The sequence below is a fragment of the Chrysemys picta genome, chromosome 1 (assembly GCF_011386835.1).
Source record: "Chrysemys picta bellii isolate R12L10 chromosome 1, ASM1138683v2, whole genome shotgun sequence".
In the NCBI taxonomy this organism is placed as follows: Eukaryota; Metazoa; Chordata; order Testudines; family Emydidae; genus Chrysemys; species Chrysemys picta.
The window spans coordinates 136,023,030-136,044,467 of record NC_088791.1 but is presented as its reverse complement, the minus strand read 5'-3'; the positions used below and the strand labels follow the sequence as shown (position 1 = coordinate 136,044,467).

General features: G+C 49.0%; 3 protein-coding genes across 9 annotated transcripts in view; 1 reads left to right on the top strand and 2 right to left on the bottom strand.

The window, feature by feature from the left end:
• ITFG2 (integrin alpha FG-GAP repeat containing 2) overlaps positions 1 to 15,850 on the top strand; it is a 94,956-nt gene extending 79,106 nt beyond the window's left edge. The window contains exons 15-16 of the transcript XR_010598600.1: positions 13,646 to 13,729; positions 15,170 to 15,850. The gene's annotated coding sequence lies outside the window, so the exon portion shown is untranslated. The remainder of the gene's footprint in view (positions 1 to 13,645; positions 13,730 to 15,169) is intronic.
• Positions 1,137 to 11,957, bottom strand: TEX52 (testis expressed 52). Its single transcript, XM_042848073.2, has 2 exons — positions 5,911 to 11,957; positions 1,137 to 2,086 (listed from the first exon to the last, which is right to left on the bottom strand). The coding sequence occupies exons 1-2, from the start codon at positions 6,426 to 6,428 to the stop codon at positions 1,828 to 1,830; spliced, it is 777 nt and encodes a 258-aa protein (XP_042704007.2). The 5' UTR covers positions 6,429 to 11,957; the 3' UTR covers positions 1,137 to 1,827.
• FOXM1 (forkhead box M1) lies at positions 12,403 to 21,400 on the bottom strand. Of its 7 annotated transcripts, none has more exons than XM_042842126.2 (10): positions 21,258 to 21,389; positions 20,320 to 20,481; positions 19,060 to 19,659; positions 18,265 to 18,413; positions 17,834 to 18,040; positions 17,015 to 17,143; positions 16,308 to 16,352; positions 15,258 to 15,336; positions 14,441 to 14,622; positions 12,403 to 13,691 (listed from the first exon to the last, which is right to left on the bottom strand). In XM_042842126.2, exons 3-10 carry the CDS (start codon positions 19,613 to 19,615, stop codon positions 12,630 to 12,632), a joined length of 2,409 nt encoding a protein of 802 aa, XP_042698060.2. In that variant the 5' UTR covers positions 19,616 to 19,659; positions 20,320 to 20,481; positions 21,258 to 21,389; the 3' UTR covers positions 12,403 to 12,629. The 7 variants fall into 7 exon arrangements, with proteins under 7 accessions (XP_042698060.2, XP_065440402.1, XP_065440388.1 ...); XM_065584330.1 differs by having other exon boundaries at positions 15,258 to 15,333; XM_065584316.1 differs by lacking the exon at positions 20,320 to 20,481 and having other exon boundaries at positions 21,258 to 21,399.
• Positions 21,401 to 21,438: the final 38 nt, after the last annotated feature.

Genomic DNA, 21,438 nt, shown 5'->3' with positions numbered 1-21,438 from the left:
CCCCCCCCCCAGGGAAATTCAGCGTGTTTCGGTCAGAACCCCCCGCTGAGTTGGTGGAAAAGCCCTACACTACAGTTAGGGCCCCAGGTCAGGGGCCCCCCTACTGGGGCTGTTGCACCTAAGGGTTGCTTCCTGGACTCTGGCTGCTAGGCCACGCTACCCTCCACCCGAGGGTTGCTTCCTGGACTCTGGCCCCTAGGCCCTACTGCCCGGTAACCGAGGGCTGTGTTAGACTCCTGCCGTCAAGCCATGTCCCCTTGAGGAAAAGGGGACATCAGACTCTGGCCACTAGGCCATACTGCCCTGGACTGAAGGGCTATTTGACAGACGGTGGTGGATAGTCCACGCCGCTCGCAACCTTAGGGGCATGGACCATCAGAGGGGGGAATGGGAACAGGGACACAGGCAAGGCTCTGTGGTGTCAGAGCTGGGAAGTGGGACACTGAGGAAGGAAACCGGAATCATTGCTTGCTGGAAGTTCACCCTAATAAACATTGAATTGTTTGCGCCTTTGGACATTGCTGCTCTCTTCATGTGAGAAGGACCAGGGAAGTGAGAGGGTGAAGGAATAAGCCCCCTAACATGGGGCTATCTAGAATCTCTCCTAAATGGTGGTCTCAGAATTCTCACCCGTGGCATCTCTGTGGAAAGTGCTCTGTAGTAAGAGCAGGGGAATGTTACTGAATGACTCCGTTGTGTGTGATGTGCTCTGAAGTATTGGCCTAGTCCATGAGAGGAGGTGGAAGAGGAAAGTTACCACTGGTATGCCAAGCTCTTCCTGAGGCAGGAAAATAAAATACTGAATCTAAAGATGGAAAGTTTGATTGATTCAACCCCTACCCACATACAGAAAGCTGCACACTAGGTGGAATGATCCTGCTTCATGGTTGCATTCCACCCCTCAGGCAAATATGCCTCATGAATCCTCTGCCTAGGTACAACCTTCCCACGTCAGGCACACTGTCTGTCTGTCCCATGGGACCCCATGCTGACTTGTCCTTCTGCCCTGATACCCACCCCACACATACCCTGAGCTCTCCTCCCAGGTACAGAATTCCCCCCCCTCAATGCCAGCCAGGCCTTGCACCCAGTTACTGACCCTCCCAATCCCCCATAACCCTATGTCAACCAAGCCACACACCTCTCCGTACCATTGACCGAAAGACCAAGAGAGACACACTGACTAAGCTTTCTTCCTAGTAACAGGCCACTCCCACTCATCCTGACCAAGCACCACATGCTCCCATCCACCACAAATCAAACTGAAAGCTTCAACCCACCTACTCAGCATTTTATACAAGAATCAAGGGCCTGATCTCTGATGTGGACAACCTTGAAGAGGGGCAGCAGGACTTCCTGGTTGTAGCTGGGGATACCTGTAAGCTCAGCACCCACCTAGTCCACAGATGGAAAGAGAAGGAGAACTTCCTGGGCAGGTGCCAGAGACCCTAGGGCTATCAGAATGCAGGCCTGCTCAACAGTAAACATCCAAAATCCAAGATGCCAAAGGGAAATACAGGCAATCAACATGACTTAGTACTACCTAAGCGCTGCAGGTGTGCCCCAGTGCTGGGGACTCCCAAGCTGTTACATTAGTGTTTTTGTAGTGGAGGTTCCTAGATGATGATCTTTGATATCAAGTGGCAGAGATATCTTGCTGTTTTGGGGGTGCCTGATTGCTGGCAGATCCTGCCTGCATCACCAGTGCGCACTCAGTATTTGGGATGCTGGTTGCTGTCCTCTGGCATAAGGGCTTGTGCAATCCCACATAGTTGGGCCCCTGCCTATCGCCCCCAACAGCCCTCTTGAGCCTTAGAATTAGCCCCTCTAGTGTTCTGGGTTCTGTTTGCTGGGAGGGTTACAAAACCCTGTTTGTCTCCCAGACACAGCCAGCTCCTGGTATTTCTGCAGCAACTCTTCGTAGACTGGACTGCTGTTCCTCAAGGCAAGTCTCTGTGCTGCCTCCTGGTAATGGGGTTGGAGGCTGGGGCAAGGCCAATCCCAACAGTCTCTAGTTGCAGGTCTGACTGGCTGCAGCTGGACAGAGAGAGATTGCAGGCCTCTTCCTGCAGTCAAGTGTCTGTATCTGTTAAAAAGGAAGGGAGGATCAATGTGTTAAGTTTCCAGACAGAGAGGTACCTTGCTGTTTTTTCCATGACTGAGCTTGCTCCCATAGGATTGGAGGGATGGTAGATTATTAGGGTCTGACTGTAAATACTAATTCTCTCTGTAGAACAGGGTAATATACTTGGTTACCATTCTGCACTGGGTAAAGGTCTCCCTGTCTGCTGGAGAACATTCTTCAAGACTGATCCCTGTCACAGGAATGGAGCACCTGCTCATAGAAGTACAGACCTACTAGCCATTAGCATGATCCCCCGATCAATACTAGGGAGGAGTGATGTCCTGTCCTATAGCCAGGCTTGGCCTGAACCTCCTTGTCTGAAAGGAATAGGCATCTTCCAGGGGCTCCAGCAGGCACAGCAACATGTTCATGCAAAAGGGAGAGAGAGAACAACAAAGAGAATTAAGGATCTACAGTAATTAGATAATTTAGCTTTGAGTAATGTTTGCCAGTCACTCGAATATCACTGAGAGCCTGCAATTGTTTAAGCTGCTTCGTGGCAATATAATGAGGGAATAATGGTATGAAACTAAGGGACTAACAGTTAGGCAGAATATCAGGGAGGTGGAGGAAACTTCCTGGTGGAGAGATGCATTAGGGCAGCTGTAAAATAGTCTCCCAAGGGAAGTAATGGAAGCCTCATCCCTTGGGACTTCTAAGCTAGGCTGGACACAGCACTAGGAAATCTACTGTACTTGAAACAACCCTAGCTTCAGAGATGAGCTAAGACATTTCATTCCTAATTTCTATGATGTGAGTGCACTCTAGTGGTCATTCTACTTACAGTACTTATTGGTACAGGAAATAACTGATGGAACTATTGTGTTCAGCATGAATCCTTAACAGGAAGTGGGGGGTGTCTGAGCCAGGCTTCCATAGCAGGAAGAAGTTGCTTGTTGGTGTGGTGGGGCTTCTCTCCTGAAGTTTGGAAAAACCTAACTTCCACCCCTTGCCTTGGGGTGGAGAACCCTCCTTCAGCCTTTGGAGTAGCAGGAATACACCCAGGAATCACTTCAACACCATTGTCAGCAAACAAACAGTCCAAATGGCTCAGCTACATTGGTCCCATAGTCACAGATCACTAGTGTGACCAGATGTCCTGATTTTTATAGGGACAGTCCCGATTTTGCGGTGTTTTTCTTATATAGGCTCCTATTACACACACACACTCTCTCTCTCTCTCTCCCTGTCCCCATTTTTCACATTTGCTGTCTGGTCACCCTACAGATCACGGTACCTTCTTCCCCATGGGCTCTGGGGGATTCTTGCATGTAGTCAATTGTAATAGGCTGGGGGAGTGCTGAGGTAATATGTATAACTTCTACATTCTCCTTTTTCCTGCACTGCAGCTTACTGCTCTGCAGAAGCACAGATCAGAGTACATTCTTTGCAGAAGATTATAAAGAAAACATACACAGAGTTAACCTCAGAGCTATGGTGTCAATGTTAACAACATTTGCCAGTCAGCTTGAGAGAGAGTACCATACAACTTCTTAGTGAACAACCATTTAATACGTACACATGTTTGCAAACAGTATTTTTGAATAATTTCTTAAACAAAGCTACTAGAGGGTCAACCTATTGGTGTTACTTATCCAGACTTCCCCATTTTGTTATATAGATCAGTCCCCTGTTTCAACAGACCATATCAACTTTTATTCTTTGGTACACACATGCAGCTACATTCCCCTCAGAGATTTGACATAAAATGTAGGTGTCACCTGGATTCTCCAGAGCCCAAGGAAAATGGCAGCCTCTCAGTACCCTGCCAAACACCTCAGAATCTCCTCAGCAAAAGTGTCAGAAGCTCCATGCAGTCAACAGCAATTCCAGTCCCATAGCCAATAGTCTCCACAGTTTCTAGAGCTTCAGCCTCTGTCCAAAGCTGCACAGGTGTTAGGATACAGCTTCCACAGCAGACACATCTCTTGGTCCTGCACTGATCAGTCGCTAAGTCTGGCGGGCTGTCTGCAACTCCAATATTTATAAACCTTTCCACCAGAACTCGGATTGGCTCTGCTCTCAGAGAGTGAATGTGTGGTACCTGCAAGACTGCCTGCCCTTAATGGAAACTTTCAGTACAGCTTTAGAAATAGCTACTAAGTACATTCAGCAACTACCACACTTCTCTTCTAAACATTTCTGTGTTCTTCTAGGTTGCCCTGCTCTCTGCATGTGGTGGTTACACAAGCTCATAGGGTATGACTATGCAGCCTACAGCACTGAGCCTTCCAGCCCAGGTCAACTGACTTGGGCTAGCAGGGCTTGTTCCAGCGCTCTAAAACCAGCTGTGTAGACAGCTCTTTGAAGTTGTGGTTGGAACTCAGGCTCTGAAGCCTACTCCCCTCCTTAGGCTTCAGAGCCCAAGCACCAGCCTGAGTCACAACTTCAAAGAGCTGTCTAGTTTCAGAATGCCAGCGCGAGCCCCACTACCTTGAGTCTGTCAATGCAGGCGGTGTAGACATGCCATGGGGGCCACCACCCAGGCTGCTTCCTGTACATGCTGCACATGTCCTCTTCTGTAGCCTCTACCCGAATGGCATCCTCATCCTCCAGTAGGAAGAGACCTTGTCAGCAGGGGTGTGATCTTCTGCCAGCTGTATAGCCAACTAAGGCTGTGCTGGGTGGGGGTGGAGAGGCCATCCCCTCGCCAGTCAGGACTCCAAGGGCAGGGATGGTGTTTGCAGCTCAGCTGCTGACCGTGTTGGCTCTACATTGGCAATGGCATTCCATGCCAAGGATTAAAGCGTTACTCGAGTGAGTGCTCAGGGAACTCAAGCCCAGGGTGCTCGGCTCGGTAGGGACTAAGCTTTCTCCTCAGAATTAAGGTTAACCCTTTCAGAGAACCAGGCTATCCTTGGCAGAGGCAGATTAAGATTTATTGGGACCCTGGGTACAAAGAACATTTGCCCCCGCCCACCCCCCCTCACCATGGGGCACTGCCTCCTGCTCCTCCTTTTCCCCGCAGGGCCCTGGTCAGGCTGGAATCCTGAGCCAGGACATAGTAATAGCCACCCAGGGAACCCGAGCTGCTGTGGGAAGCCCCAGAGAGGACATTGGCCAGGGACTGCTTTTGGGCTCCCCACAGCAGCCCAGGCTCCCTGGCTGGCTCTTACCACTGCCTGGCTCCAGCTTCCGGGGGGGGGGGGGGGGCGGGGGCGGGGGGGAAGGTGGTTAGAAGGAGGCTCCCTTTCTATTTCTTTTCCCCTGCCATAGCTCTTCATCTATAACATCTCAGTGCTTTCCAAAGGAAGGGGAGTGTTATCTGTCTTCAGCTCACTACACGAATTCCCAGCCATTACAGGGACCATTGCTCCATCCTTCCTGTTCTCTGCCAGTGATACAGAGAAGTGTTGTCTCCTAAGGGATGGCCTACTTTGGTCTAATTCTGATTGGTGGGCTTGGTGCAGGGATGGCTGGGTGGTGTTGGTGACCTGTGATATACAGAAGGTCAGACTACATGACAGAATCATAGAAATGTAGGGCTGGAAGGGACCTTGAGAGGTCATCAAGCCCATCCCCCTGCGATGAGGCAGGACCAAGTAAACCTGGATCATCGCTGACAGTTGTTTGTCCAACCTGTTCTTAAAAACTGCAGTGAGGGGGGCTTAACTACCCTCATAGTTAGAACGATTTCCCTAATATCTAACATTTGTGGTGTTAGAATCTATGACTCCATTATCCCTATTTTACACCAATCCTTTGTGAGCTGGTGGTTAAGTTTCCATTCCCTCCCATATGCTCCACAGCAACTGATGAGGCACGGGGAAATCAGTGCTCCTTACCGGTTGAAGTCCTGAGGAGGCAAAATATTTCCCTGGCTGTTTATGGGGGGAGCTCGGCACTCGCTCATCATCTTTAGTCGCTTGCATTCCTGTAGCTCTTTCTGTATTTGGGCCACAGCTTTTTCCGTATGTTTCTTGTCTAAAAACAGAGCTCCCTGTGCGATGAACTTGAGGTAAGTGTTCCCATCCATCTCTGAGGGAGGCGGGATGGGCGGCTGGGGCATGCAGTATGTCCTGGGAGCAGTAATCCATCGCCACACATTGCTGTCATAAGGTATGTCCGGCCTCGATGGGAAGAGTGGAGGCAGCCTCCCTACATCCAGCCAGGTGTGGTATCCCCAGATGTGCCAGCGGCTAGTGTCTTCCCAGGGGCAGCGCAGTTTCTGATTAACTTTGATCTTGATGTCTGTGCATGGTGGTCTTGCAACTGCCAGTTTATGATAAGCTCTTGGGGAAAACCCTGGCCATGCGGTATGCCTCTCTTTACACAAGAACTCACGCTCTGCCCAAGAGGTCATCTGCAAGAGATCCCAGACAAGGCCTAGCTGGGAAAAAGCAGGGAGAAAACATTTGATAAAACCAGCCCTCAGTAAAGATCTCTACCATCCCAATGTTCTTGTCCTAGCTTGCAGTTCCTGAATACAGTGGGCAAAGTCAGGTACAATTTGCAGTGTTCAGCTGTAAACTTTCCCTACACAGCTCTGCCAATGCCCCTCAGTCCTGCCCTGCACCCCCCTGCTGGGCTCCCAATAGAAGAGAAACAGAACATTTCCCACTGCTATAAACAGAGTAGTGCAAGGCTTAAAGTACTCTCCACCTTACCCACTGTCCCAGTAACTAGCATGCTGTACTGCTAGAAATTTAGTTTCCATGGGGATAATCTCACTAAAGAGCACAATGCAGAGATACCTGTTTTCCTCCAAGGGAGGGGGGAGAAGAGGGCACCTGACACTAGAGGGAGTATCTGTCACTTCACTTTACTTAGTGTGAAGGTTTGTACCTTCTTGAGGGACCAAATGACCAGATGCTGTCATCAAACAGCTTTCTGCAGTTTGCACTCTCACCACTCTCTTCCCTGTGCTGACTGGCTGTTTGCTCTATCCTTTCCTGCCCCTCCCTTCCTTCCCCTGTGACCCCTCCCTACCTCCTTCCTAACTGTCTCTACTCCTCCATCCCCCTCTTCTCCTTTGTCTTGCCAGCTACCTAATCCTCTCCGAACACTGAAAGGGCTGAAATAACAAAACAAATTTTAAAAAAATGGTGCCATCTCATCATTCACTCTGCTTGTATGCTCTATCCCTCTCCCCTACCCTTTGTCTACCTTCTTTATTCAGATGGTAGGCTCCTTGGGGGCAGGGACTTTCTATTATTGTTTGTACAGTGGCTGGCACAAGGGGGCGCTGTTCTTAGTTAGCCCCTGGGCACTACCATAACAAATGAGAAATCTTTAAAAGTCACCAGCATTGCTGTAAACAGCACAAATTACAGAAGATTCGTTGCAATGGGGTATGCAAGCACAGGCCTCCCACAGCCACTCTGCAGAGATGTGTCCTGCACAGCATCTTACCGAGTAATCTGTTCTCTGCAGGTATTGTGGACTGCCACTCTGGGGAGAAAGGAAGCCAATCCTGCTCTAGGCATCTATTCAGTTCCTAGTTTGAAATGAACCCTTCAGGAAATATGATCTATCGTGGACTAGGGATGATACCCATAGGGTTCTAGAGAAATTGTACTTAAGCTTCTGGAATGAAAAAGAAAGTGAGATCTTCTCTGTCAATGTGGAATTCAATACAGAATTAGGTCCCCAGCTACGGAAAGACCATTCTCTCAGATCAGTAGGTCTCTTCCATAAAGGAAGAACTTCAGGAACAAAAGTAATATTTGCTGATTGTAAAGAGACTGTCTTGCCACAAGCACCCTTCCAGACACTGGGAGAAGTCACTGTTTCTTTTCATGGAATATTTTCTCCAGGCAACCTGGGCACAAAGATCTCACCTTCTTGGGTATCCCAAAGAAGAGCTGTGAGGTGACTCTCTTCTCACAGACATAGCCCGTTTCCTATGTAAGGAAGTCCGCAGAGCTCTAGCTGTGTGTGGCATTTGTGTATTTACTTGTTGTTATAGCGACTATAGTACAGTCATACTTACCCACAGATTTTCTATAAAGCTGATGGCAATAGAGCACAGTCCAGACTTTCCCCACAGACGTTTACCTTCTGAGATTTGCAATTAGACAATGATGCCTAGGTCATAATTTTGAGAGACATTCTAAAGTTCTCCTTCAGGCGTATTACCAACCCAGTTCCAGAACTGCGGATGGTGGGGTTTCATTTGAACAAAAACAAAACGCTGCAAAGGCTGAAAGAATGACAAAGGCTAAAAAATATTCAAAAGAGAAAAACAATGAATGGCTGCTTGACTCCTCTGCAGGCCTCACTCCTGCTCCCTCTCTTCCTTCCATGCCTTGCTCCCCCGTGCAGACCTAGGATTTAGCTTCATGCTCTCGTTTTCCCATCTATCTCTGGGCCTTGGATCTCCTCCTACCTGAGAGCTGCATTGCACAGATCAATTTCCACAGCAGCCACTTGTGATGTCATGTACAGAGAACTATGACTTCAGCTGGGGCTGAAGCAGGAGCAGATGAACTAAGGAACCTTGAAAGGACATTTGCAGGTAAACTAAAAAGAAGAGAGCCCTCTTGCCCACTGAATGTTTTTCAGTTTCAGAGTAACAGCAATACCTAGCAGTTAAGTAGCACTTCATCACCTCAAAGCACGCTAGAGGCAAGTTTATCTCCTCCTTAGAGAGGAGGAAACTTGAGGCTCAACCAGAAGTTATGGACTTGAAGCAGGAACCATTTAGTGAAATTCTCTGGCCTGTGAAATACAGGAGGTCAGACTAGATGATCATAAGGGTCCTGTCTGGCTTTAGAATCTCTGAGGCACAGACAGGTGAAAATAAGTGGGAATAGATCTCAAGGCTGCTGCCTCTCAACCACACGCTCAGTCCAGTAGAACACAGCTCTCTGACAGGCTCACGTGCTTAGTTCTTTGCTGCCCATACAGACTGAGATTTTCAAAAGCACTTAGCATTCGTCTAATGCTACTCCCATTGCAGTTAATGACTAAATTCCCTTTAGGCAAGCACTGCATTGCTTTTGAAAATCTCACCTTTAGGTCTCCTGCCTGTCTACTTAGACCCGTCAGAACTTCGCTCTTCCATTTAGTATTTCAACATGAACTGATTAATGAACAGTTGCATTTTTGCTCTGAAACCAGTGAGAGCTGATTGTATCCCCTTTTCATTTCTGCATTTTCTATTTGAATGTGCATTAGTGAACAGAAGCTGCTGCACCTGATATAATTCCTCTCTAGTGTGTGCCAAAAGAGTATGCAATCACAGGTATGCTTTTAGGCTGTATTTGTAGATATCACATCATGGAGTGTGGGGATGGAAGGGAATAACAGTGTGATCACACTTGGCATATTTTATTCTGGACAGAGTAGATGGAGGGGAGTCAAGAAAACAACAGCAACAAACCTGATTATATAGTTTGGGAGTGACATCTGAGGAAGGATTCAAACCTAAACATGTAGGTCTTAGGCAAATGACTACCAAGGAAAAGGCATGAAAGAACATAACTGCACTATTTGAAAAGGTATAGAGGTAAATATGGACTTTTAAGTCTCAAGTGGAGGAGGGATACCCAAAACTTGTGTAGAATTAGTTTTCTAAAGACAGGGGAGATATACTTAACTAGCAGGCTGGGGGACCCCAAACAGATTAGTTTTATCAAATAAAAGCTCATGAAGGTAGGGTTTACCCATCAATACTGGTTGGAGACAAGATCAACTAGACTACAGAAACCATAATTGAGGAAACAGTCCTGCATTGGCCCCAAGGACATGGACAATCTGGAACCTAATATCTTTCATATTTACTTTCTATAATTTTCCCTTATGGAAAAAAATCCCTACAGTTCATAAATCATTAGTGCACTAATTAAGATGGGTAGGACTGGGGCACACTCAGCACTCTATTGTCTGAAGCTATAGACAAAATTCTGAGAATGTTATCTGATGGAGCTGCAAGGGTTTTGTCTCCTTTCCCATAAAACAAAGGGATGAGGGGAAAATGGTGTCATGAAGGTGGAATCATGCTAGGGAAAGCTTAGACTGGACCCTAAAGTCCCACTGGCTAGCACCAGCCTTTGTGGTTAGAAGGATACTACCAGGTATTGTTAGAAATTCCTGAGATTTGTGTCCCCCTAAATGCAAAGCCTAGTGCTAACTAGTGGGGTTTTACAGTCTAATCTAAGCTTTCCCTAATATGATTCCACCTTAATAGAAACACCAGTCTCCCATCCTCCCTTTGTTTTATTGGTAAGGCTACAGAGCCCTTGCACCTCTATCTCCCAAAATTAGATTTCAGAAATAAAAGGGGAGGTGGGGGAAGGTTATCAAGCTCTATATAAAACAGAAAAACAAATTACAACAGGTTATTCCTCCCCCGCCCCCAGCTGTGTTAATCTCTGGAACTCAGGGACCCAGGATGTCATTGAAGCCAACAGCTTAGCAGGATTCAGGAAAAAAGATTAGACATTCATATGGATAACATCTAATTGTATGAGTGCTTCTCCTGGGGGCATATTATTTCTTAATGGTCTAGTGTGGTGTTTCTTGCACTTTCCTCTAAAGCATTTGCTACTAACCTATCAGAGACAATACACTGAAGCAAGGCTCGGATCCGCTATTAAAATTTTCTATTAAACATGCTTTGGTTAGAATTCCAAACAGTGGCTTGGGGCTAGCTAAGTGTCTCCTAATCTTTTACTGGAGCTCCTACATGTGATACACTGGTGGATGGTCTCCCTGCTCCATGGGTGGACACAATTGCCACCATCTCACTTATTTCCTGGCTATTTGCTGCTTTCCTTTTGTCCCTTGCTTGTTCCTTTTTTCCCACACCTCACCCTTCTATTTTTGAAAGACTTATGTTTTTGCTCCCACTGGCCCCTAAAGCTAAGCAGCATTTCAGATGGGGAGAAGTGGGGAGTGGTGACTGTATGAAACCATGATCCTGGTGTTCTCAAAGCTGAGGAGGAAAAAAGCTAAGAGCAGCAGCTAACTGTCTGGGCCTTCAGCTCTGGACAGCTACCAGAACAGATCCTAGGAATCACCCTCAATTGTGGGATTTCCCAAACATTGGCAGGATGGAACCCGACTCATCCTTCTTTCCCTTCCCCCCGCCAGTTCTTTTCCACCCCACATACCCCCTGAATTAGTCTAGGGCTTGCTTTCAAAACTGAGTCACAGTGCTAGAGCATGAATATTAGGCAAGGGAAATTAACTCCGTGTTGCATTGTCAACCGTGAGTGAATTGCTAAAAAGCAGTCACACCAAGCGAGAAACTTAGAATAGCAGTGCTGACTCTGACCCGTGAAAGCAGCAACGGCACTATGTGGCCCAGCAATCCCACCCCCAATTTATAGACAGGAAATGGAAATGGTTTGGTTGAGGTATGTCTGCATCTTATTTTGTTTTTAACAAAGGCCCCATCTAAAGTCCTTCTAGGGCACATTCCTTCTTATTACATAAACACCCGAGGACTGACACCAGCTGCCCTATTACATACTGCAGTGGAAGATACACAAGTGAGTTTCAAGAGACAGCATATTTTTAAGTGAAGATTTTAACATCCATCTTACAATTCCTCTCAACCACTTCAATTGTTGGGTCTGATTAGGGTGGCTTGAAGCATTCAGCTAAATGTCAGTCTGAGCTGCAGCACTAAATGTAGGTAGGCCTCCAAGCGTACATTGTCGGGGATCTGGTGTGTGGCACCCAAGAAATCAGACCTAGATTTAAGAGCAACTGCTCTTCACCATCACAGCCTGGATGACATATCTGTGAGACAAAGTCCAAGCAAAGGGGTTTAGCGGGGCTGTAGTATAACAAGCTGTTACATTGCAATTGGAATAGACACACACTTGCGGAGGGGGGATCTTTCAACCTCTGCCCCTGCCAACATTCAGAGTGTCCTATACCAATGTGTTTCTGAAGTGAGGGAAGACCAAAAATGGCATCTTAGGCATTCAACCTCATTCAGGGGGAAGAGACAGGGACAGTGCTTCAAATCAAGCCCTTTACCACCCATTTCTATTCCCATAAAAGTTCTAAAAGAATAAAGTGACATTTATAATTAAAAACTAATTTAAGGAATGTACAATATTTACAGAGTCATGACAGGCAAGACACCTCAGGAAAGTGGAGCACTGTGAAAGGAAGGGAATTGTACGAGAGAGTTGTTGAGGACAGAGCTGGGAAAGGCTTGGGACTTTTCTTTCTCCAGAAGATGTACTTTGGAGGGGCCTATCCTCATAGTCTCCAACCCCTTGGATGGTAGGGTGATTCAGCACCCACCTGGAAACCTTCCTTGTAACCGTTTCACAAGGGACTCTGTTTCTCCACTAACTCAGGCCTGAGGCAAGACCAGCCAATAAGCCTCAGCCTGTCCCAGACCAATATTTATTGCAGCTCATAAGCGAACTCATAGCAGCCAATGGGCCTGTCTGTTTTCCAGCCAAGCAGATCTCAGTACAGCCCAGTATTCCCAATGGGAATAAGTCAAAACCACATAATGGGCCCCTGCATATCCCATCTGAGCAAGTCTCAGTAGAGCCCAGTGTCCATTACAGCTTGGGAATAAGCCAAACACAGCCTATCTCAGTTCAGGAATAAACTGAGACCAGCTCATCTCTGGCCCCAGGATGTCATCCTCTAGGCCAGAAAAGCTGATATCCAGCAGGATTTTGCTCAGGCTGTTGTTCATGGTGTCCAGGACCAGGCCTTCCATGAGAGACTGATTCTCAGGTAGTCCAGAGGCTGGCAATTCCGGGGATGATTGCTTGGTGGATTCAGGATTGGAAGCAGGAGAGCTTGTGAGGGGCCCGGAAACCATGTCATTGGACTCTGTTTGGAGAAGCTGTCGAGGGGAGTCAAACAAGGAGTTTTTAAGGGGAGTGCTGTTGAAGCCCAGCAAGTCCAAGTTCTCCTGGAGGGATGTGAATGGCACCTGAGGGGTTCTCACGGGGCTGAAGTCCAGCTCACTACTTTCCTTAGCGATGGGTGCAAGTCTCCAGGAGTCAGGGCCCCCCATTGGTGGAGTAGCAGTTGGGACTTTGCTAGGGGTGGAGGAAACTGGCAGCTTGCAGAACATCTCCTTGACTGGTGTTTTAAAGGGGCCACCCTCCTCCTGGGAGCAGCTGAGCTCTAGAGACTGGGTTTCCTGCAGGAAAGGAAGGTCTGACGCTAGCCTGAAGGAGTCAGAGCCACCGCTCTCTGGCAGAACCAGGACTGGCTCTTCTGAGCAAGGCAGCACTAGGTGCTGTTTCCTTCTGGACCTGCCCATCTTCCGCCTCTTTATAATCACTGTGTCAGATACGCCCCGGGGCGGGGACTTCAGCATGGTAAAGTGTTTCTCTCGCTTCACACATGGTACTGGGAGCAACAGGCCTGTCTCTTCATCAGACTGCACTGGTTCCTCCTTTATAGACGAGACTGGGGGGAATGAGGGCAGCCATTTGTCAGGATAGGAATCCTCCTTCTCCTCCTTTATACACAGGGCTGCAGGGAAAGAGGCTGGCGCTTCACCAGGCTGGGAGTTGTTCTCCTTTAGAGAATGGGTTGGGGCAAATGGGGGCGGCCTTTCATCACAGTGACTCTTCTCCTTCACAGGCCCCGTGGGCAAGTATGAGGATGGCTCTTCAGTGGACGGCAACACCTACATGGGAAGCAAGAAGTGAGAAATGACATACTACAGTGAGTAAGCAGGGGTCTAGAGAAAAAAAAAAATCACAGGGCAGGAAATGCAGCAGGAAGGAGAAAGACAGTAGAACTTTGGGACCAGGGAGAGGGCGGTGGGGGAAAGGAAGGCACATGGCTGAAGTCAGTGGCAATAACACGATTAGATAGAGAGAAGCCGGCAAAGCACACGGGAAGGATCTTGGCACAGCACCAACAGATGGTGTCCCTAGAGAGCATTATTTCTGGGGAGGCGCTGTGAACCCAAGGAATGTTATGGTTGGGGGATGCAGGTAGTGAGGAGAGCTGGGCGCTTCTGAAAGAGGCAAAAACCACACTCTTCAAAATGTTAAGGGAGATCAGAATGGGTCAAGAGAGCAATGCAGTTCCATTAGGAACTGAATGAAGGCTTGAAAAAAGGAGAGAATCCACGTTGCTCCTGTCTCTGGTTCATTGTGGCTGGACACTAGAGGAGTCATTGGTTCACACTTTGACAGGAGAATCCCTTTGTTAACTAAAAAGCAGCCTACCCATGACAAGACAACTAGAGGAGAACAGTCACTTTAGGAATGGGGGATGGAAGGCAGGTGTAGCCAAGTGCCAGCCAGCTCCAGTCCTACCGCTGCAAGCATGGGCATTTGACAGCAGTAGGGAGGGTGAGCAAGAAAACCCCATGGAGAGCAGGGGAGACTGGCACCACAGAAGCCCAAGGCTAGCAGAAACACTAACCTTTGGAGCAATGCGTACACGCTTGCTGCTCCGGATAGCCTCTGAGCCACTGAGGGAGGCTCCCTGGGCCATGGGCTGAGGCACCTTCAGGGAGGACTGCAGGAGGAGAGGTTGGCTCACAGGAAACTGGATTGGAACCAGGTAGGAGCTGACGCGAGGAAGCAAAGGCTTCATCTTTCGGCCTGGAAGGGAAGAGAATGGATCAGCTAATGTCCTGCTCAGGGGAGCCTCTTCACCTCCCCCCACCACACACCAAGCACCAGCCAGTCAAGAGCTGGGGAGCTTGAGTCATCCTCAATCCCAGAACATAGACAGTATTTGGTCCTGCCATGCGGGCAGGGGACTGGACTCGATGACCTCTCGAGGTCCCTTCCAGTCCTAGAATCTATGAATAACCAACTAATTCCAGGGAGGGGCTCACCCCTTCCCTGCCTTTTCTGCATAGTTATGGGGATGCAAGGCTTGAGCTGAAACCCAGCAGAACCCAGGAGCTCCGGTGAACAAGCCTCCCCAACTCAAGGTGTCTTGGGTTAGGAAATTGCTCCCCATAGATCTCAGCTCCTACTCCCTTTGAGACCCGGCCCCTGTAGCAGGTCTCCCCCTCCCCGAGACGTCTTCTCTCAGATGCAGCAGCCCTACCCTCAGCTCCAAACCTGTCAGACAGGAGCGGCCGTGGCAAGCCTGCAAGCAGGCCATGCTGGACAGCAATTTCCATTTCTTTTCCTACAGGCTGGGAATGGCAGTTCGGGATCAAGCGCCCATCACCCTGGTTAGGGGACTGGCTGTCTCTCTGTCCAAGACAGATGCACACACTCACGTGCATTCTGCGGCTCAGTTTTGTTGCTGCTGTTTCCCCCTGTGTTCTTCTGGAGTTCTGGAATGTGTCGTTTTTGCTGCTATGGTCATTGTGGGATAAGAAAGAGAGGAAAAGAGAGTTAAAGAGAAGAACCCATCTCTGTTCGACTGCCTCGCTTAGGAACGTGGATCCAGAGGCCTGTGCTGAGCTAGTGCCGAGAGAGCAACCGTTACCACCCTGAGACTGTGTGCCACCTGCCATTGCAAGCCCATGCCATCCCTCTGCCAGCTGCCACCCTAAAGCCTTGTAGAGGGTGACCTGGCATGAAGGAGCTTCTCCAGCTGTGATCTCTGCTGCAGGAGAAATGACCTGATTTTGGTGTCCTCTCTGCCTGAGGAAAGGTGAACAGTACCGCTTTATAGTGTGTCGTGTCTTTCATACAAACCATAGCCCAAAATGCTCAAGTGGAACAGCAGAGCGAAAGAGGAATTGAAGATCTAAGCAGGTAGAAAGAGGGATGGGGTTGGAAAGGAAATGGAGACAAGTCCGGCTAGCTGCTTGCACATCTGTTACCACTACACTGCTGGAGGTGAAGGAGGCAGCACCAATTTCCATCCTGCCAAAAGTCATGGTGCTTCCAGGAAGAAGAAAGGAGTGCAGAGATTTTGCCCTTCCTGAAGCCACAGCCCAGAAAGGAGAGGAGCTGCTGCCAGGAAGGGTTGTACCTGAAGCTTCTGGCTGGGTTGGTTCTCTGGAGACACATTTCAGGCCAATATTCAGCTGCTGGCACCTCGCTGCGTCTATAGATACGCGCATGCAGCTGTTATATGCTTCTGCAAATATCCATCCAGCATTATTAGGTCTTTACCAGCTAGTGCATTTTCTGCAGCAGTTAGAAACTTGGCCCTCCATTATATCAGGCATGCCTCTTTCCCCAAGAAAGGTGTGCAAAGAGCTATTGGACTGGTAGCTGCGGTGACTCATTCCCCCTCCCCAAGCATCCTGTCCTTTCCTGCAATGACTGGCAAAAGGAAAAGCAGCCCAAGCCCCGAGCCAGAGGGAAAGTCTTACTGATTCAGAATACTCAGGCGATGTTGGTGACCCCGCATCCAGTGGCTGGTGGCAGCAAGGCATCAGGAGGGAGAAAAATAAGAGGAAGTTACCAACCAAAGGGGGGAAAAATATGGGACATTAACCCTTGCACAAAGTTCCGAAGTCAGAACAACCAGCTATTGAACATGCCCACCCACCAGGGAGAGAAAACAGGAAGCGTTCACCCTGCCTGCTCTGAAAATCATTGCAGCAAGAGAAGGTCTCCATTCCTTTCACAAAGAGACCCCTTCCACAGCCCCCAGGTGACACAGGGCAATTCTGCCTGCATGGCTGGTCAAACACAACTATGCAGTGCATTAAAGGCCCAACCCAACTCTCATTTAAGTCAATGGGAGTCTTTCCATTAGCTACCATGCGAGTTTGCATCAAGCCTTTGGAAAGCAGCTGGTTGAAAGCTTATTCTACCTCTTTCACTATTCACATTGCTACATTGCGCCTGGAGAGCCCTGTTGCCTCAAAGGTGCTCCAGCCCATCTGGGCTACCTCCCACTTCAAAACAGGGAACCCGCCACTTGTAAAGTTAATAGTGATTTAGTTCTCTAGAAGTTGGACTGAGGCCACATGCCAAGAGGGCTTCACCTCCCTGTTGAAATCAGATGCTGTCAGATGTCCTGGCGTTCAGGAATTGGGAAGGCTACCTGTTTTCCTTCCCAGGAGCCACTCACCTTGAACACTTGGTCCAGCGTCAGATAGCGATTGGCATCAGGGTGGATGGTCCAGAAGGAGATTTTACCATTAGCAGACGTCTCCCGGACAAACATATCGTGAAGGGATAGATTGTGTCGAATGGAGTTCTGGGTGGAGAGGAAAGATCTTAATGCTTTTGGCAACCAAGCATAGGTAGGACCCTAAGACACTACAACCCAGGCAGAGGAAGACCCCCCTGGCAGACCGCGGCCCTTCATGCTCACCTGGTAACCACTTACATCCCCATCACTAAAGCCCCTTAGTGCTCTCACCAAAGATATTCCAGCTTCCAGCCCAGTAATCAGCTAGCCCTCTCCCCTGCCTGAGAGGAGTTGAGAAAGGATGCTAGGGTGTTTGAGATGGAAAAGGGAACATAAGGAATTGAAGAGGGCCCTTAGTTTCAAACCATTTTCCATCCTGTTTCATGGGTTGCTTGTTCCTTTGGATGCAAAAAAAAAAAAAAAAAAAAAGCAATTCTCCAAGCAAGCATCCCCCAAGTGTGAGGGCTGGTATACACTAATACTGTAAATCAACCCAAGTTATGCTATGTAACTATGTTCGACTTACAGCTGTGTCTACTGTTGACTTACCTTCCCACCTCTCTGGGAGGTGGATTACAGATCTTAACAGAAGAGCACTTTGCCATCAACTTAGCTTGTCTTCATCAGACCCACTAAATCGACACTGCTGCATAGATTGCAGCAATGCCGATTTAGCCGGAAGTACAGACAAGCCCTAAAGCTCTGTTGCCCACACCTAGGGATAGAATCAGGTGCATCCCCAGCAGAACATGTTACCTTCCAGCCTGGCTTGGCCACATATTTGAAATAAGGAAAATGGTCCTCAATCCAGGTATAGATATCCTTCAAGGTCATGCGCTTCTTCTCAGTGCTGTTGATGGCAAACTGGATCATGGCCATGTAGGAGTAGGGGGGCCGTTCTGAGATCGAGTCCTGCCACAAGGAGGAGGAGGTAGCAGTGGCAGCAATGGAGTCTTCTTCAATCTGGAAGAAAAAAGGAGGAAACTGTGTGAAAGTTGCAGGGGCCCAGGAAAGTTCCAAGGAAGTTCCTCTTAGCCTGAGGACTCTGCTGCACAGATCAACTTGGCGGAGGCTCAGGTTACCCAGATTTTGTCATGTCTGCTCCCTTTGAGTGTTCTCACCCACATGTTCTGTCTTCAGTTTCCAGAGGTTTACTCTATTATGTAGCCCACCATCTCCCTCCTTACCTTGATCGTCTCCTGCACAGGTGTCTGGTTCTCCTTCTCTATCTCTTGTTTCACAGTACAGGGGCCCAGCCCATCAGAGCTCATTTTCCCTAGCCATTGGATGTTAGTCAGACTGTTATCCAACCCGCTGCTTGTTGCCTCTCCACTGCCTGCAGGGAAACAAACCGAGAGCCCTGCTCACTCACCTGCTGCCATCCCAGATACCTAAAGAGAGGCCCCAGCCAGGTCTCCCAAAATGGGCCCAAGTTCCCCATCTTGAGCTAGAGGCACCAGATGGTGCTCTGAGGCTAAAGCATCATGTGGATCTAGCCAGAGCTCCTGATTTAGCTGTGGATCAGCCCAATTGCTGGAAAGTCTCCAAACCTAAAAATCCCAGAAGGATCTGAACCTTCATCTGCCCTGGCCCAGAGCGAGTGCTGAAAGCAGTACTTAAAAAATGTCACCAGACGTTTACTAGCCAACGAACTAAACATCTTTGTCCCAGGCAGCAAAACCCTTTGCTCCTGTAGTTCTGACCCTCCTCACCTCCCATTCTGTCAATATACCAAAGTCTTGACCTGTAACACACCCTGCAAACTCTATGGGAAACACCATGCCCTAAGATCACTGATTTTGACTTGGATTCAGTATTTGAACCCCTGTCACCATATGTAGAAGGCTAATATATTAACCAGCTGGGCTGCTTGAAATTTCACATTTTTCACCACTGCACTCTCCCATATTGAGCAAGGCACAGGCCTCCCACACACCCTTCATTGCACTTAAGAGGCCAATAGAAGGGAACAGCCTACGTACTGTTTCCTTCCTGTTCTTGTCCTCCCATGGAATTGACTTGTGGAGGCCACAGTACTGCCCTTTCCACAGTTTTGTCAGGGTTTTGTCCGATGTTCTTCTCTCCACCCTGACAATCTGCTACTCTGGCCCCCTTTGTTGCTGTGCTCGTCTCATCCTTTGATTGGAGCGTCTGCTGAGCTGCTGTTGAGCCTGTGGGGCGAGAGCTGCCCCCACTGCTGATAAGAATGAACTTGTTGGGCCCATTGCTGCCACATTCTCTCCCCTTGGCTGTCAGAGCCTCGATGATACTCTGGATGTCAGCATCGGGAGGGATGATCACCACCTGGGTGTTGGGCATGGTGGGATGATTAATGATCTTTATTCCTGCTGGGAATTTCTGGGTGCCACACTCCACTCTGTCCCTGGGTTTGTCCCCTTTGCTATGCTCCTGCGTGGGGACTCCTTTACTCTCCCCATCCGGTTCATCTCTTGCTGGAGAGTTGGATGCATTGCCATCTGGGAGGGACAGTTTTCGTCTCTTCAGAATCAGGGGCCTGCGAGGGCTGGTCCTCATCATTGATCTGTACAGTCGCTCTCCATTGAAGACTGCAAAAACAGATCCTGCAAAACATAAGACAGAACATGAAAGAAGAGCTGTGGGCCTGGAACATATAGGAAAGGAATCAATTGTCTCTCATGCAAGGTACCCAATCAGCTGGTGTACGAGGGGCTTTCCACTCCATACAGTGGTAGCCCCAAGGGTGGAAGAGTTCTCACCACCTGTCTTGTGGCTAGGAGACAGTCCCTATGCCCATAGGGAAGAATTGTATACTACATCCACTGCAGGGAAAGGAAGAACAGATCAGAACAGACTATTGGAAAAACGGGCAGCACCTCCTTCCCTCATTTATCAACACACATCTTGTGAAAACCCCACACAAATGACCAGCACCAAGTAAATAATTTGCAATGATAACTGAGGATCTCAAACCACACCCGTGAGGTTAGAGTTATCATAACTGTTTTATAGATGGTCAACTGCTTGAAACACCATAAATTAGGAGGGTTTTAACCCATGGGAGCTTGAAATAGATGTAGTAGAAGGCTAGGCACTTCCCTCCTTAGCACTGTGCAGAACTAAATTTATCATCCTCAAATGGCAGAATAAACTTCCTAATCTGGACTTTATGGATGGTAAATGATTTTAAAATTTAGAACTGGGGGGATAAATGGCAAGACCAGAAATAGTAATTTGGAGAAAAGATAATTGGTTGCCCTTACATGAACACCGGTTGCAGATATGGGAGTTGTGGCGAGTGGAACTTTGCTCTTGCACAGGAAATCTTCTGTGTAACTACAGTGCTTGCATTATGCATATTATGTATGGTAGATTAAGCATTAACCAATATGGAGAGGATTTCACATCAGTGGAGCCGATCCAGCCTGTTAGTGTCACAAAATTCTCAGAGAGGGTCATTCGTATTGTCATAAAAGGGCAAAACCAAAACTGACAGAAAAATAAACTAGTTCCCTTCCTCCATGATAGAGGCAAGCGACACATCCAATCCCGGCCTCTTCCGAGCAGTTAGAGATGCTCAGAGAGGCTCGCCAACAGGTATTCTCAGCATTCTACAGAGGTTACGACTACTGTCCTACCTGTCACATAGAGGGACCTTTGGGAGGTTAGGGCAACCCCCCGCCCGCAGTGTCACACAGGGAGTGCCACGGGGCTAGGGTCAGAACCGTCCCCCGCAGAGAGCTCTAGAGAGTGATGACAACCCCTCAGGTTGCCCAGAGAGCTCTGTGGGAGGAAGCAGCTTCATAGGATGCCCTGGGCACCACTGACAAAGGCCTTGCAGCATCCTGGCTGTGTGCGGTGAGGGAGTCATGCCTACAATGGGAACTCTCACCATCTCTTCCCCCACGCCATCCCTACCCCCCCATCCTTGTTCCCCAGGGGCCTGCATCCACCTGTCTCAGGTTCCTCTGGAGCCTCCAGCCCAGGTTTTACACCCTCTTCACCATGTCCCCACGATGACCCTCCTTACCACCACAAACCCCACTGAGCCCCTTTTCCTTCCGTGGTCCCTATAAATCGCCTCCCAGCTGCCGCCCCCCCCCACGCCCCGACTCCCCGCAGCAGGGCCCCTTCCTCCTGCCCGCACCCTGATCCCCGCCCCCCGGCCTGGCCCTTCTGCCCCTCCCAGCCCCGCTCTCACCCCGCTGTCGGTGGGGGGCAGAGGGGTCGCGCGCCCCGCTGCCTCCCCGCAGGGACCCGGCGCCGCCGGGCTCCGCTGCTGCTCTCGGGACACAGAGGCCGTTCGTTTCGTTTCCCGGTTTGAATTTGGCGCCCGGTGGCCGGTTGGCGTCACGTGCGGGGACGGGGCCAATAGCGATCGG

Coding starts and splice junctions, on each gene's coding strand:
- TEX52 (XM_042848073.2), bottom strand. CDS start 6,428: ATGACCTCTTGGGCAGAGCGTGAGTTCTTGTGTAAAGAGAGGCATACC. Junction 2,087..5,910: donor CCTCCTCAGGACTTCAACCG/GTAAGGAGCACT, acceptor CCTTTTTAACAG/ATACAGACACTTGACTGCAG.
- FOXM1 (XM_065584316.1), bottom strand. CDS start 19,615: ATGATGAGGACCAGCCCTCGCAGGCCCCTGATTCTGAAGAGACGAAAA. Junction 18,414..19,059: donor ACAAGAACAGGAAGGAAACA/GTACGTAGGCTG, acceptor GTTTCCCTGCAG/GCAGTGGAGAGGCAACAAGC. Junction 14,623..15,257: donor AACTGAGCCGCAGAATGCAC/GTGAGTGTGTGC, acceptor CTTCCCTTCCAG/GCCGAAAGATGAAGCCTTTG.